Source organism: Gadus morhua, chromosome 8, assembly GCF_902167405.1.
Source record: "Gadus morhua chromosome 8, gadMor3.0, whole genome shotgun sequence".
NCBI classification, from domain to species: domain Eukaryota; kingdom Metazoa; phylum Chordata; class Actinopteri; order Gadiformes; family Gadidae; genus Gadus; species Gadus morhua.
Window position 1 is genome coordinate 959135 of NC_044055.1, and position 17295 is coordinate 976429.

A 17295-nucleotide genomic window follows, 5' to 3' on the forward strand; every position below is an offset into this window, starting at 1 on the left:
CACTTCAGGAGCAACAAGACTACACAGAATGACAGGACGTCAGAGATTGTATTTACAAACTTTTTATTAATGTCCTTTTGATTCAACAAAAGAGATCACTTCCTTTATGATGATGCTTCAACATGGATGCCCTGCTTCAAACCAACAGATCACTTATATACACACACACACATACACATATATATACGTATATATACACACACACACACGTATACATATACGTATATAAATATATATAAACACACACGCACACATTCACCTTTTGCTGAAGGAGTGTTTTCTGCTAACAACTCCCCTCCCAAAGCCGTTGAATTAAGCAAGCAAGCAACTCATTGATGTGTTTTGAGTGGCATGCAAAGTTCATGTAACTCAAGGTAAAGTTTATTAAGTAATTGCACTGTAAATGTCAAATTTACAAAGAGAGTGACAAGGTCTTCAGAGTGACATTGGTTGTCTGTAATATTTTCTTACGTTAAAATATGTTCGATCTGTAGGCGTTTCTGGTCACTTCCTATGTGGGGGGGTCGAGGGTGGGGTACTGACAACCACAACGCAGTCAGCTCCCGTGGCCAAGTTTAAAAACACAAAAAATTACAGGGATATCCACCTTGGCAACCGGATTGCTTTTTGGTGCTCTGAACGTCCTTTCACATGTATGTGTGCAGGGATATGAGTGTGTGTGTGTGTTTGTATGCATTTTGTAGAAGTATGTGGCCAAATCATACATCAGTAACACTAGATAACCCCCCCCTGCTGGTCAAACCGATACTGCAGCAGGGAATGCACAACGTTTTGGAAAAGGGGTGTGTGTGTGTGACTGCGTGAGTGTCTGTGTGTCTGTGTGTGTGTGTGTGTGTGTGTGTGTGTGTGTGTGTGTGTGTCATCACAGGGCCTTAAAGAGGGGAGGCGCCCGTCAGTGGTGTTCCTAGCGCGAGGCCGGTGGGCGCCGGGGGTCCGGTACAAAAACAAACGGCTGAATGAAGGGGGGGGGGGGGGGGGGGGGGGGGGGGCAGGGGGGGCTGGCCGCGTTAAGCCAGGTAGCTGTAAGTGTCTTTCTCCCCGTCGACGCGCTCCAGGTATTCCTTCTCGATGAGGATGTCGATGCATTTCTGGAGCAGAGAAGGGGAAGGAGGAGAACAGACGTGTCACCCCTCAGGTACGCAGCTCGCTCTGAGGTGGTGAGGCCGCCCTCTCAGGCACACACAGACTAAACCCGGCCCGCTTTCTTAGCTTATGTGTTTTTTTTGTGTTCTCAGTGTCATTAAGATACCTTTTATATCCTTCCTTTATATCCTAAGTTATGAATATTTCTGCTCATTGAATCTTGACTAAAAACTTCAGCTTTGGTTCTAAAATACTGACAGTAAGTGGGGTAGTAAAGAATGCGAGTGTGTGACGTGTGTGCACGTCCAAGCACCTTAATAACGGGAACCCTGGGTTTGAATCTGGATGACAGCTGGTTGAGGACCTCGGCCAGCAGCTGTTGGTGCTTCAGCACCTTCCTCATCTTCATGATCCTAACGATGGCAGCCTGGAGGTCAGAGACGGGAGGGCCACACGCTGGGCGTCAGACGTGGGACAGAGGAGGAGCCGCGGCCCAGTAGCACCCCGTAACGTTATCGCTAATGCGCAAACTTTAACTCCATTTCCAAAGCAAGACAAGGGCTTCAGTCGGGGCTACAATATTAACACGGGACGACACAACCTTTAATGATCTGTCACCTAGATAGGTTTATCTCATTTACTTTTAATGTTTAAAGGTGACATATTATACCACCAGGTGTGAGTGTGATGAGTCGCTACAAGCCGTTGTCCACCTAGATGTGTGCTGGATAGATCAGTCTACCAGCCTACCCAGTGGACTGTAGCACACGTTGCTCATCTATCGTCACACATCTAGGTGGACACGCCCACTTCTGATGTCAAAAGGGGACGATTTTCAAAACGGCTTGTAAAGGCTAATCACACTCACACCTGGCGGTATAATACATCACCTTTAACCTCTTTCACATGTTTTCCTACCGTCTTTCCAGATTTCGGCTCATAAATGATATCCTTATCCAATGTGGTTAACAGTAGATAAGCACGGAGGGCCATTTTATTCATTTATGTTTGTTAACCTGTAAACACTACATTGAGCCTGGGGAAACGTCATTACGGGATCACTCTGCAGTCTGACTCTCGTAACACTGAGGGAAAGCGCACCTGTATTAGTAACTTCCTGTCTTCCTCGATGTTCTTGTGTGTGGTTTCCTGTTCCTGTTTCTGCTCCGTCTTCATTGGCACGTTGATATTCACCCGCAGTTTCTTACTACAGTGGGAGACAATAAGCGTGCGTTTAATGAGCTGGTACTTCATCCGGACATCCCAAAGAAAAGGTTAAAATGAAAACAAAAAGAAAGAACAAGCTTCTTTTTTGTACAAATACAGAAGAAGGAAGGAAGGTGAAAAAACTAAGACATTAGAAGTCGGCTTGAACTTACTTCTTATACCCTAGGAAGAGTTTAATAACGGTTTCTGGTTTGAAATCGGCTTCGTCCATATTGGTACCATCATCCTCAAGCACCTTGAACACACAGACATACAGATATGAAGGGTGGCTGCGAACAGCCAGGCTAAGCATCGGCAGTCTGACGGTGGCCAGCACGGCTGTTCCTCACACTGATCCCAGTCCAGCACCTAGCAGCGTTCCTACCGAGCCATCGGGCACTGGGCAACGTGTAACACAACACCTCATTGATTATTAAGAGGCCAATCCCAATGGGAGTCTGTAAACCGTTCTACACTCCTTGCCAAGTACAAAACATTCTGGTGTGTTGAGTCATTTTGGATAAAGTACATACTCATACAATTTACAAAGCCAGGAGAAATGTCAGACATCCGTCTGACACTGCAAATGTATGCAAGACATGCATTCGGATCCAGCCTAGGAATCCAAACGATCCATAGGCATCCGTCGTAAACTATGACGTATAGCATGTTCTTCTCTGGTTGTCGTGGTGTTACATGAACTTAAAGCATTCGGTGTAAGATTCCATGTCAATAAAGCACAGGCACCTACCAGAAGTTTGGACTTCAACAGGATCTGCAGCACTTGCGACAGGATGTCCTGAAAGCAGAGCATGAACGAGACCTCGTCAGGTACACACACACACACACACACACACCTTCTGGATGAGTGAACGGAGCGCTCTGCTTACGATCTTGATGTGCGTGCTGTCGGTGAGCTGCTGCACCGTGTAGACGTCCTCGGCGTTGTACTGCAGCAGGATGGCCATCTGGAAGGTGGACGCCTGAGGCACACAGAGCCACCATCACAACGTGAACACGCCCCGGCTGGTGTCAGGGTGGGCGTGAGGGAATGGGATTTGACTATTGATACATTTGGAAAGTATAATGCGCCGCTTTTATCACGCCACACTCTCTTAGCGCACACACACACACACACACACACACACACACACACACACACACGCACGCACGCACGCACGCACGCACGCACGCACGCGTTGAGGTTAGGTCTCTTGCCCTGAACTGCCACCGTGCCGATTGGCCCTGAGGTTCATCCGGGGGGGGGGGTACCTGCAGGGTGTAGCGGTTCTTGAAGCAGTTGGTGACCAGCTCGCCCTTAGACAGGTGGTACAGCCAGGTCAGCTTGCGGCCGCTGTGGCGGCTGGCGTAGAAGGCGGTGAAGCGCTGGTAGCTCCGCTCCAGCTGAGGGGGAAGGAGCCCCGTTAGTACCCCGCCCGCGTTAACACCCCCCCCGCCCCCGTTAATGCCCCCCCCGCCCCCGTTAATGCCCCCCCCCCCCCGCGCGCTGCATGGCGCAGTAGAGCTTTACCTCTGAGGGGAGAGCGAAGGTACAGGACTGTTGGAAAGGCCACGAGCCGGAACTGAGCACCTGGATGCTGAAGTCCACTGACAGACACACACACACACACACACACACACACACACACACACACACACACACACACACACACACACACACACACACACACACACACACACACACACACACACACACACACACACACACACACACACACAGTAAATGGTCTGCATCTATAGCACTTTTCTGACCAGTGTCCTCTCAAAGCGCTTCACATCATCACCCAACGTTCACCCCCCCCTGCACACCCACGGCGCTGTCCCCCCGCAGGGCGACAGCCAGTCGGGGTGAGGCGTCTCGCTCAGGGACACGTGGAGCGTACTGACCACCGTGGGGTTACCAGCCGAGCCGGCCCATCCCGGACCCACACGGCGCTCTGCATCAAGGTCTTTGTTCTACTTGTGTGAACCTTATTTCCACCCTGCAGTGCACTGGTGAAGTCATTTTATAGAGAGCTTCAAGCAATCCAACGATGAAGTAATCATTAAGTAAATCTAAACTATAGAATAATAACATTTGGAAAGGGAATGATGCATTATTAACAATGAAAAAGCCCTTTCTTATATCATGCATTATTCATTAAACCAGCCGTAGACACAGCGAACGGCTTCCATATTCCTGACGGCACCACGAGCGGTCTGTATTCTGGAGGCAGTTATCATAGCGAGTGACTAAGCCTTTATTAGATTAGATTGAATACTTGCCAACACTGGCAGGAAATCCACCAACGGTTTTATTTGTGACTCAATATGGAAACAGAAAGAAAAGCGGGCCGAACACTTACAGTCTAAGGGGTCGGAGTTCAGCAGGTGCTTCTTGAACTGCTCGTTGAGGTCTTTGCTCACTCCAATGTCCTGGAACATGCGCTGCAGTTTCGACGTGTACTCGAAGCCACACGCTTGCTGTTGAAGGACAGAAGCGAGGAAATGAAGCCACACATTCTGAATGCCTCACTCCTCAATAATGGAGCTATAGTCTCATCTCATCCCATCATCTCAATCATAAGGCACATTTCAAAACAGTTTTCACTGGCCAAAGTGCCGTACATGGTGCAAAGAGGCATATAAAAGAACACATACCACATACATAGACAGCACATGAAAAAACATAAAAATAAACAACCTATCACAAAAGGGGAGGAACGGCCAATTAGCGTCTCTAATTGAAGGCGGCAGTTCGCTAGGGACAAATACAATGGATGACGCCAATTTGAGCGAAATCAGATTCGGCCCAGATATCATCCCTTTGCCGCCTCACACATGGCACACAGTGTGTACGCAGAGCTCCCCCAGACTGAGCAGGAAGTATTGAGGTCCACGTGTCATCATGGAGGTCCTACCTTGAGCTTGGAGATCATGCTGGCCTCAGCATCGTCACTGGCGCTGTTCTGGTGAACCAGCCTCTTGGCCAGCATTTTGGCGTAGAACTTCTGAAAGACGTCCTTGTCTTCTATGTACTTGAACACCACCATCTGACCACAGATTAAAAGAGAGGTTGCGTGATGGCAACGGTTTTGGGACGTTGCCTTCGCACTCGAAGAATCTGAGGATTTTATTCAAATACCCTGAAAACTACAAATTCTCTAGTATCACTGGAAGCTACAACACGCTTTAAATGAATTGCACTTTCCCATCAGCAGGTATAAATCACACTGGTTGTACTCAGACTGGTAGTCGACAGATATCCCCAATCAGCGAGTTATTCCATGACAATGGCGACATCCTCGAAAACATCAAACTTTCTCCGTCAAACGCCACGTCGCACTCACCACCTGATTGAGCGTGTCTTCAAGTTCTGCCTCCTCTGGGTTCTTTGAGCTGTGGAGACAATAACACCGATGTAAAAAACACAGAAGAAGAACACGGACATAACGCAATATCACACAGGACACACATTCTTGCAATCCTAATTTGGTGCGACAACTGGCATGTATTGTGGGTTATGTGCTCAACTGTTTAACCAAATACGCCTCAACTTCAAGGAATCCCACCATTTAGGTTAGCATGGAAAACGATGTGATGAATCTTAATGTATCGCAATGTATTGATCAAGGAACAGACTGCTTTCTTCAGATTTCTCAAAAAAGATTTTACAGAAAAATCTCTTTGAAAACAAATGTCACACCATAAATACATTAAACCAACAATCCAACTGAATTGAGTCTAGGTGTGTTGTGGGTCAAGCATATTTTTACAGGTACACACATTTTTGGTTTCTAACTTCATTACATTTCATTTGATAATGTCAAAGGCTTTGGAGCGGGTTGGTTACATTTATAGTCATGGCATGTCATTTATAGTCATGGCATGTCATTTCTGCGGTTGAATCGGTTCAGGCCCCTATATTGTGGCCTGTGAGGCATTGTGAGGCTGGACGTGTGATTCAGGGCTGTGTGCCCTGCAGTGCAGAAGGCCCGTGCTGGGACCGACCTCTTCTTCAGCAGGGAGTCACAGTAGCGGGCCAGCAGCTCCGGGGACTTGCTGGACGACTGGACCATCTTGGTCACAGCGTTGTTGTTGATGAACCGCCCGCAGGCCTGAAGGGGGAGCAGACCCAGAGCGAGGGAGGGAGAGGAGAGGGAGACAGACCCAGAGCGAGACAGAGAGGAGAGAGAGACAGACCAAGAGCGAGACAGAGAGGAGAGAGAGACAGACCAAGAGCGAGCGAGCGAGCGAGAGAGAGAGAGAGAGAGACCCAGAGCGAGCGAGCGAGAGAGAGAGAGAGAGAGCGAGAGAGCCAGAGAGAGAGGGAGAGGGAGGAACAGAGACAGAGAGAGAGAGACAGAGACAGAGACGGAGGGAGGGAGGGAGGAACAGAGACAGAGACAGAGAGAGAGAGAGAGGGAGGGAGGGAGGAACAGACAGAGACAGAGAGAGAGAGAGAGAGACAGAGACAGAGAGAGAGAGAGAGAGAGAGAGAGAGAGAGAGAGAGAGAGAGAGAGAGAGAGAGAGAGAGAGAGAGAGAGAGAGAGAGAGAGAGAGAGGGAGGGAGGGAGGGACAGAGACAGAGAGAGAGAGGGAGAGAGACAGAGAGAGGGAGGGAGGGAGGGAGGGAGGGACAGAGAGAGAGACAGAGAGGGGGAGAGAGAGAGAGGGAGGGAGGGAGGGAGGGAGGGACAGAGAGAGAGAGGGAGAGAGAGAGAGAGAGAGGGAGGGAGACAGAGACAGAGACAGAGACAGAGACAGACAAAGAGGAAGGGGCAAAATAGTTCACATTGGTTAAGTAAGGCGCATGTGATGCAATTGTATCGAGGAGTCGAGACGCACACATTTCGTAAGGATACATTGCAATGGGGAACTTCGGAAAGACCAAGATTTTACAACGTTAAATTGAGAATATTATAAATAAAATTTAAAAGTCTGCATAATAAAACAAATATTCAGAAAGGCATAACCAAATAAGGTTTATTAAAAAGATATATATATATATATATATATATATATATATAATGTGTTATTGTGTGGATAGGACACCGGTGGTATGCTGAAGTGGGACTAAACAATGGGGGCTTCATTGACGGGCCCCCCAGCACTGCAGCCTGTCGAGGGTAAAGGGGCCCCGGGGCCTCACCTTGTCCAGAGACGCCACGAAGCCCGCGTCGTTGTTGAAGGCCGACATGACCAAGGCGTTGTACTTCTTATGCACGTCCAGGATGGTCTGGACGTACATCTTGGGGTCCTGAAAGAGACAGGTGACAGCCGTCAATCACTCGGCCCCAGAAACTGAGTCAGTACAAGCCAGCATTGAATGGCCGGAGGTACCCTTTAAGGGTCGAGGAGTGAGGGAGGGCTCGGTGCTGCCCCCCAGAGGGGGTGTCTTACGTTGAGGGCGGAGTCGCCACACTTCTCGATGGCGGCCAGGCCCTGGTTGAAGATGTGCGTCTCCAGAAGCTTCTTCAGCTCCCCCAGGCCGTCGGCGATCCGGGACACCAGGTTGTACATGCGGCCCAGGTCTGGGGAGGGGGGGGGGGGAGGGAAGAACAATCTGTGGTGTGTTTCAAGGGGAACACGGTATGAAGAGTGTTTGCATCACATGACCATCCCCGCAGAGGGTAGACCCACCCCCCACCCCCCCCGGTTTCATTCAGGGAGGGGTCCTAACAGGACATACGCATTGAAATGTGTCAATCATTTGATTCAAAGGAAAAGGTGTGCGCTGTAAATAGGAAACACCAGTCATATCTTAGCGAATCTGAAAGAAGAACTGGATTTCCAGTCATAAGCCGCTTTTCAACCGCACATGTAGCTCGACACGACTCGACAAGGTAGCAGCACGGGTCGTTTTCCACCACAAATAGTACCTCCTGGACGTGGGCGGGGTCGGCTGCGCGAAAGGGCCGTGACAAATTTTTGTACGCGACGCAAACAACACCTAAGCAACCCACACATGGACAGAACCCACATAACAACAATGGAGGACATCGATGCGATGGTATTCGTGTTCGTATTATTAGCTGGCATGTTGAAGAAGTTGAAGAAGTGGAATATGTTGGCTGCGGCGCTGCTATGGCTGTTAGCAGCATGGTTGCCATGTCACTCTCGTGACATGAGTGTGACATCTTTGTCACACTCTCTGGCCAATCAGTGGCCGGCCGTCTGCCGACGTCACCTTTTAGCATCGGTTCAGCTCGCTTGGAACCTAGAGCGAGGCGGTACTAAAAAAAGCAGCCACTTCAGGTACCAGATACCATGTTTTCGCGGTGGAAACGCCAAAAATGCGAGCTGAGTCGAGTCGAGCTGGTACCATGCAGTGGAACAGCGGCAATAGTCTCTGAGTAACCGTGGTTCAGTGAAGGGCAGTCTGAGCCCTGATAACAGAGGTTTGAGAAGAGGCCACCTCCAATCATCTCCTCTTTGCCATTAGGATTATTAGAGTGAGAAGGGAGAAATTACTCACGATTGCGTGGTTATCCATAACCCAATAAAAAACAACCTTAAAAATAGTTATTTGCACCTTGTTATGTCACCCAGTTGAGGAAAAGCTTAATACAATCATTTCATGGCCATTAAGGACTTGGACTTGCTGTTATTGTGCACATGACAAATAAACTTCACCCTTGATCCATTTCCCAGCAGTCAGTGTACCACTTGATCCTTCCCTCCTCCCCCTCCCTCTCTACCCCTCTCTCTCCCCCCTCCCTCCCCCTCTCCCCCCCCTCACCTTCGTTCTTGTCGGCGTCCAGCAGGTTCTGGAACTCGGTGTGGAAGATCTCCAGGTGCTTCTCGATGAGGACCTGCTCACACTTGCGGGCGAGCTCGTCCTGGGTGGACTCGTGGAGGTAGACCTGGACCCGGCGCTGCTCCTCCAGGAGACGGCCCTCTGCCTGCAGGGGAAGACCACCGGGGTTAGACACTGAGACCACGGGGTTAGACACTGAGACCACCGGGGGTTAGACACTGAGACCACCACGGGGTTAGGCACTGAGACCACCGGGGGTTAGACACTGAGACCACCGGGGGTTAGACACTGAGACCACCGGGGGTTAGACACTGAGACCACCGGGGGGTTAGACACTGAGACCACCGGGGGGTTAGACACTGAGACCACGGGGTTAGACACTGAGACCACGGGGTTAGACACTGAGACCACCACGGGGTTAGACACAGGGCTGCTGCATTATGGAACAAAATCATAATCACGATTTTGGTCAATAATGAAATCCCCATTATGAAATGATTATTTTTGAGTTTGAAAACATGATGTATTTATTCAGCATGCCTTTCCCAAAAAAACACTTTGCAACTGAGAACTGAGAAAAAAAAAATAGATAGTTTGACGCTAAAATTGAAATCGCGATCAAAATTCGATTAATGGCCCACCCTGAGTTAGACCCCCTCCCTCACCGGCCGGCCGGGACACTGGCCCGTTGTGGACGGGGAACGGGACGGTACTCCGTGCCTGAGATCCTTTAGACGCTTACACTTGGTCTGATGGTCAATAATGTTGAGCTTTTCAATAATGTAACATTTTCTTTCAGTAATGTTGACTGTTTTTAATGTTGACATTCATTTTCACTAACCTTGCTAGTAGTCATATTGGGTATGTGGATTTATTTTGTGAAGATTATGTTATTTATTGTTTATTATATACTCATTTGATTAATTATTTATACTACAGTTCTGTGCTTCCTGCTGTTTCACCGGTATTCCCCACCAGGAATGAGTAAAGTAGCATCTCCTATAACGCCCAGTGGTACGGGTCATCACACAGCAGCAGCAACCAGTGAAACACAAACCCAGTGAGGCCTACGTTCCCCGCTAGTGTGAACGAGAGGCGTCATGCTATGCTGGCTGCACTCTCGCCTCAACACCCGTTCTTCTGCGGACTTCTTAGGCAGCAGCCGTCGCAGGTCAAGGGTCATTTGAAGATGGAGCGGAACCATTTAAAGGTGTCATATTATACCACCAGGTGTGAGTGTGATTAGCCGTTACAAGCCCATTTGAAAATCTGCCTCTTCTGACATCACAGGTGGGCGTGTCCACCTAGATGTGTGCTGGGTAGATCAGTCTACCAGCCTACCCAGCGGACTGGAGCACACGCTGCTTATCTATCCGTCATACATCACAGATGGACACGCCCACCTGTGATGTCAGAAGAGGCTGGTTTTCAAAACGGTTTGTAACGGCTAATCACACTGACACCTGGTGGCATAATATGGGACCTTTAAAATCCCACCTGGGTGGCGAGACTTGACAGTGACATCAAGTGCAAAACAGGGCGGGAGCGACTTGCCTTCTTCATGTATTCGGTGACGGGGTTCTGCTGCAGGAACTCGGTGCTCTCCCGGGTGTAGAAGCGCTCTGTGTCCGCCAGGAACTGGCTCTCAAAGTACTCCTTGTACACCGACAGCGTGGGGCCCTTGGCGAACGTGTCGTCCTCCTTCAGACCCAGCTCCACTGTTGGGGGGGGGGGGATGGGTCAGTCATTGGTTTCATCCTTCACTGAACCATTGATGTGATTTCACAGGGCGTTGTCAATACGGAGCAAGGGGTAGGAAACTTGCAAAACCCTTTCCCTAGTTTTCAATTCTAAAAAAAGATTTTTGGAATTCATCAATGCAATTTGATTATGTGTATTGGCTGTTTGTATTATTATGTATAGGTTTTTTGTGTTATGCATGCTTGCATGACACATTCACATTGACTACTGGGACAGAATGGAACACTAGTTTAGATAACAGTCTAGATACGGACACAAATCCAAAGTCATGTTTGTATGCTGCTTAAAATACATCATTGCATATTCTTATCTGAAGAACGTTGGTCCAAATGAAGACTGAATATTTTGTGTTCATTTATGGAGTGGTGCTAACATCAATATTAAGGTATTAGGTGCTAAACAGGCTGTATTGTATGGAGGGCAATTTTTTAGTTTTTGAAGAAGAAATAGGATCAATGCCTGGAAAACTATCAGTGGTACCATTATGTTTTAAATTCAAATTCATTCTAGATGTATTTTTGAAATCCTTTGAGTGCCTGCATGGCCACAAGCATATATATTATGTTTGATTTATAGAGGGTTACTGTGTTATTGGCCTTATCCCTCAATCTTCAAACAAACAACAATAATACACGTTTAAAATAGCAGCCTCATTTCATCCTTGATCCTAAAGCCAGAACATGAGTTAAGAGCCAACCCAGTGTGCCAGATTCAAGCATAGCCTAGGGCATGTCCCTACTCTGTGAAGCATAGCATGATGCTACCGTATGAAGCATAGCATGAAGCTACAGTATGAAGCATAGCATGAAGCTACCGTATGAAGCTACCGTATGAAGCATAGCATGAAGCTACAGTATGAAGCATAGCATGAAGCTACCGTATGAAGCATAGCATGAAGCTACCGTATGAAGCATAGCATGACCCTACCGTATGAAGCATAGCATGAAACTACCCTATGAAGCATAGCATGACCCTACAGTATGAAGCATAGCATGACCCTACCGTATGAAGCATAGCATGAAGCTACAGTATGAAGCATAGCATGACCCTACCGTACGACTGCACCACTCCACTGATCAGCCTGGTGTTGATGGTTTCCCCGTTGCGCTCCTTCTCAATCAGCTTCAGAACAGCGTTGGTCACCTGCATTCAGCAACACAAAAAGTTATTTTACAACATGAGTTAAAAAGATATTTAATTCATTCAATGAATTTCTGATTATTTTTTTCATTAATAAAACTGCTTCATAGTTTGCCCCTCTTTTTTTTGTTTAAAGTTTTTCCCAAAATATATCAGAAAGGTTCACCCGCCACTCACCTGCTTGTTTAAGGGCCTAAAGAGACACTCCCTCCAGGTCACCAAGGCCAGCTGCAAGAGAAACACATGAAGGCATGTTAGACGTCTCTGAAGCCCCACCACATCAGAGTAGGACTCAACACATGAGGGCATGTTAGACGTCTCTGAAGCCCCACCACATCAGAGTAGGACTCAACACATGAGGGCATGTTAGACGTCTCTGAAGCCCCACCACATCAGAGTAGGACTCAACACATGAAGGCATGATAGACGTCTCTGAAGCCCCACCACATCAGAGTAGGACTCAACACATGAGGGCATGTTAGACGTCTCTGAAGCACCACCACAGAGTAGGACTCAACACATGAAGGCATGTTAGACGTCTCTGAAGCCCCACCACATCAGAGTAGGACTCAACACATGAAGGCACGTTAGACGTCTCTGAAGCACCACCACAGAGTAGGACTCAACACATGAGGGCATGTTAGACGTCTCTGAAGCCCCACCACATCAGATCAGGTCTCCATCTCCAGGTTCCAGCTAGCTCAGCCATTTAGGCACACTGATAATGTGGTGGTTCGTTCCACCCCAAATAATAACATTCATAATACTCATAAGCTCCAACCCTAACCGATAGTAGCAATAATGTTAATAATAATACATCTAATAATTATTAGTAATAATCATAATATTGTTATTATTATTAATAATAATATAATCTTTTTTTTTAATATATTTAACTAATAATAATATAGAGTAGTATTAGTACTACTGATGTGAACAGCAGGGGCGCGGTTCAGCCCTCTCACCGAGTAGATCTCGTAGATGCCCTTGCGGCCCTCGTCACACTCCCGGCGGACCCAGTGGCGGTTGAGGTAGGCACAGATGCCGTTCAGCACCTTGCTGGAGAAGCGGTAGTCCTCCCACTGCTGCGTGTAGAACTTGAGCACGCCCTCGTCCATCAGGTCCTCCCCGTCCTATCACAGCACAGCAGGGGCACCGGCATTGGTCAGGGGAGGGAGAGTGAAGGTCAAAGCATCCAATGGAGAGGGGGCAGCGAGGGGGAGGGGTGGGCCAGGTACTGACTTTTATTCGTGTTGCAAAATACGGTCGAGTCCATTAGTAAGAATTTCTTAATAAAGCATTTGCTTGAGGCAGTTGTAAAATACACCATAAACACACACCTTTGAACACGTAACAATTCATGGTTAGTATTAAGGTGAAGCCAGTCTCGAAGTTTGACAAGTTGACCATTTTGCTGTACAAATTAAATGGCATGGCAGAAATTTGGATTGGTTTTCAATAAATGTTTGCTGTGTATTTATTTTGGGAACTCTAGCAAAGGTACTACAGCCCAGGTATGAGTCAGTGTTTACTCAGCCTCACGTTGTCACTAGCTGTTCTCCAATCCCGGTAAAGCGCGGTCTCTCGTAGCTTATGGTGCGATCCAGATGCCTCCGACACCAGCCTTCCGAGTTGCACTTGTGATGTAATTTCCACTCTCGGAGCACTTATAGCGTTCCCGTTCGTCTTTGGGATTGTGTCATGAAATTGGCTAGTCTGTGTTTATTGTTAGCTACATTAGCCTCTTAAGAAAACCAGCTCGAAAACAAACAACACAACTTTACGTTGTATTGCACGCACAGCAAGACCGCGCAATGCGACATTAAAATGACCGACGTGGTACAAATACAAAGAAAATAAATCTCTTCACGGGCGCAGCCGTTTTTGTTGAGAGCGTCACCACTGCTCTCGGTCTACCCTCAGAGTTCAGAGGGGGGGGGGCGACCAAAAGGGGGCGTGGCACCGTGAAAGTGTGGAGATTTCCCCACTTCCAACTCGGGAGGCTGGTGTCCGAGGCAACTGGAACGCACCGTGACTCACCTCTGGAACGCACCGTGACTCACCTCTGGAACGCAGCGTGACTCACCTTGAGCAGGTTGATGAGGTAGGTCTTCAGGAACTCCTTCAGCCTCTTGTAGAGCTCCAGGCCAACGAACTGGGCGCCCCCCGGGGTGGGGGACTTCTTGGACGGCTTGGAGGGCTGGGGTCCCGACCCGCGGGCCTGGTTGGACTGGTGCACACTGGTGCAGTAGTTATACACGTGTCTGGAGGGCACGGGGCGGGTCAAGGCCACAGACAACCACATTGGAGAACCACGAGGGCATCATTCCTAGCGACAGAGGGCCTGTTGGGCCCCTTTGTTTTTACATGATCAAATGTATTTAACGGTATACTGATAAAGAATACCCATTAATGCACGGCACTCGTTTCAATCTTTTGTCCCGAGTAGGGCAGGCCAATCAATTATTTATTTTGCCAACATCCACTCGGGATCATGTTGTAGTTTGGATAAATTAGCGACCGCTAACAATTTGAGTGGTGGCGGCGTATGTCCCCCCACACAATTTGAGCGGCAAGTTGACAACACTTGCTCAGTGATTTTCACGTAAATAACTGACCCCCCCCCAAACGCAGACCCCTTTAGTCGGTAAAGGATACGTGTAGAGTTCCATGTAGCGGGACTTGGCCATGCTCTGTCTGGTATAGACCTGCGGAGAAAGACGTGAACGACATCGATATTATACCAAACAACATCACCCGGCTCCAACCAATGGGAGCCTTTTAATCAAGCACCGTCCCTTCGACCCCGAGACACGGTGGACACGAGAGAGGGGCCGACCTGTTGGATGCCTGCCCGCAGGTCGTCCCATATCTGGTCCAGACCGATCTGCTTCAGCCCGTGGGGGTTCTGGCTCCTGTTGGACGACGACATGGCCTCTCCAGAGGCTCCCCGCGGTCTCTTACGTTGCAGAGCAGTCGCTGGCCCAGCTCACAGCACCCTCATGAGGAGCTGAGGGGTGAGGGAGGAGGAGGAGGAGGGGGGAAGGAGGGAGGGAGGGAGGGAGGGAGGGAGGGGGAGGGTCGGATGGGGCGAGGCGGTCGAGGGCAGCCGTGGGGGTCAGGGGGCTTGTCTGCATACGTCCCCCAAAAGCGAAATCGACGATCAGGGTGTAGTGTTCCTGTGGAGCTGCGGGATCGAGAGCACACACAAGAAACAACGATTAACCCTAAATGGGTTCACTGGCGTTCGCTGTAGGCAGTGAGGGCCTAGTCATCTGCTTGGTCCACTACTTGTTCCCCACTTGAAGACAATTCCAGTTTGTTTGCTTGCTAATCAACCCGCAAAGTGACCCGGTCAGCAGTTAGAACTGCTACCTCAAAACTGGAAAGCTAAGGCAAATTGGGTCAAATTTTTCCCTTAATTATACCAGACAACCTGTGCAATATAGCTGCAGCACTAATAATCAGAGGCAACAGTAGCGTCACTTACGTTACCTTAGCTTCAGGTACATATATATGCTTATTTTATTACATTATTTTCTTCGTTAGATGCATATTTTATGTATATTAAAGTTACATTTCTTCTTATTTTGGAGTTTATATTGCTAGTTGGGTTTATTGTATTCTATTTACTTTGATGTTTCTCCCTAGCTTGAGCTTAGCAACTGCCACCAATTATTTCCTCCAGGATCAATAAAGTAATTTGTATCCATCTGTTGTCAAATAGAGTAAGTTTCAAGTTGAAGGGTCAATGGAAAGTTCAAACACCTTGATGAACAGATGCATATCCAAATGCACTAGAGAAATAAAGAGCCCTTATCCTGACCGTACATACTACAAACCTATGCATTAAACCTCACAAATACGGATGCTGAACCGAGGGTTTGACGTGAACTGCGTACGATAAACCAGCCGCCCCTTGCAGCTCATGGTATGGACCCTGGTACGCTATGCTATGAAAAGAAATCAAGGGTCAGGCGTGATCTTATAGTTTTGGTGATGTCATACATTGCATTGTTGTCTCAATGGCTAATATATTCAAGTTCATCACTGTCCGCTCGCACTCAACGAATGAACGCAGCTAGCCAAATAATCAAACCGTTATAATGTGAATACGAATAAGTGCCAATGAGCTATCGAGTCAAATATATCGAGTCATATATGGACGGAATAATAGATGGCAAGTTGGATTATATAACGATTTGCTCCATCACGCAGCTATTTAAAGAAAAGTAAGAGAAACCATCCACTACAGCGCTATTCATTTAGAGCTGAAGTTTGGCATGTTTATAATATAAAGGCCTGAAGATACTATAGACTACCCAACTTTTCGCGTGGCTTAGCAGGTCATAACGAGTAAACCGATGATACTGCTCCTTCATTTGTTGGAAAGATATTATTGGACTGGAATGCAATATTCCTTCTTTGTCTACAACAATATAAACCATTACCAGTGTACCCCACTACTCCTATAAGCGGCGCCCAGTATCCCTGGGTGATAAGCGATTTTAAAAAGTGTCAGATATCGGTCTCGGACAGGTTACCGAGGTGGAAATCAGACCTATTTAAATAATAAATAGCAGGTTAAAGCGGGACTGCAGACGCCGAGGCCTCCTTACATTGTCAGCACTGTGGATTGATTCTTCCGATCCTCAGACAGTGAAACACTTCAGGTCGGGGATCCGTGTAGCCATCAGTAGCATTAAATCACATTATTATTTGTACGTCTCATTTAGATCGCTATGTTGAACTGTGTAGCTGACGACGTCGTAAGCCGAGCACCCCACTACACTGGACGAGTGACGACATTGGCTAAAGGCTAATGCGTTAGCGCCCTCTTACCATCGTTGACGATGCTGATCTTTAAGTTCTCCGAAAGGAAAAACACTAGAATTGATAGCACGTGTGTCTGGTCAGGGTTCTGAGTCTAATGGCAAAATATTCGTTCAAAGAAACAGCATTTATCAGACTGTATTTTTACACTTTCCCTGCCACAACAAAGCTGAAGGAGCTGAGCTGAACTAATGAGGGTTCACAGAAATACGTCCTCCCAAAAATTGCGGCTCTACTATTAGTTCCGCTTGCGGTTGCAATAGAAAGGCCATCAAATTAGCTGCTTAATTGGCTTAATAATAATAGTAAAATAAAATGACATGAAGCTCCTCATTATAGCCTTACATTAGTAAATATGTAAAACGTTTTGTATAAATGGTAGTTGTGGCATGCTGCATTTACAAAACTATTATTACAGCTTAGATGAAAATAAACTCTCGATAATACTCCATATGCAAAATATAATTGTCTGAAGTACGTGCATCGACAT

At 47.7% G+C, this 17295-nt stretch overlaps 1 protein-coding gene across 2 annotated transcripts; it reads right to left on the reverse strand.

Moving 5' to 3' along the window:
• Positions 1 to 46: 46 nt before the first annotated feature.
• On the reverse strand, positions 47 to 17023 carry cul1a (cullin 1a). Of its 2 annotated transcripts, none has more exons than XM_030363882.1 (23): positions 16815 to 17023; positions 14812 to 15159; positions 14631 to 14680; positions 14059 to 14236; positions 12938 to 13105; positions 12150 to 12200; positions 11885 to 11975; positions 10626 to 10789; positions 9054 to 9216; positions 7715 to 7845; positions 7464 to 7571; positions 6322 to 6428; positions 5661 to 5709; positions 5232 to 5363; positions 4677 to 4794; positions 3842 to 3918; positions 3583 to 3714; positions 3201 to 3293; positions 3062 to 3109; positions 2484 to 2566; positions 2206 to 2311; positions 1418 to 1531; positions 47 to 1109 (listed from the first exon to the last, which is right to left on the reverse strand). In XM_030363882.1, exons 2-23 carry the CDS (start codon positions 14902 to 14904, stop codon positions 1029 to 1031), a joined length of 2337 nt encoding a protein of 778 aa, XP_030219742.1. In that variant the 5' UTR covers positions 14905 to 15159; positions 16815 to 17023; the 3' UTR covers positions 47 to 1028. The 2 variants fall into 2 exon arrangements, with proteins under 2 accessions (XP_030219742.1, XP_030219743.1); XM_030363883.1 differs by having other exon boundaries at positions 16592 to 17023.
• Between the last annotated feature and the right edge of the window lie 272 nt (positions 17024 to 17295).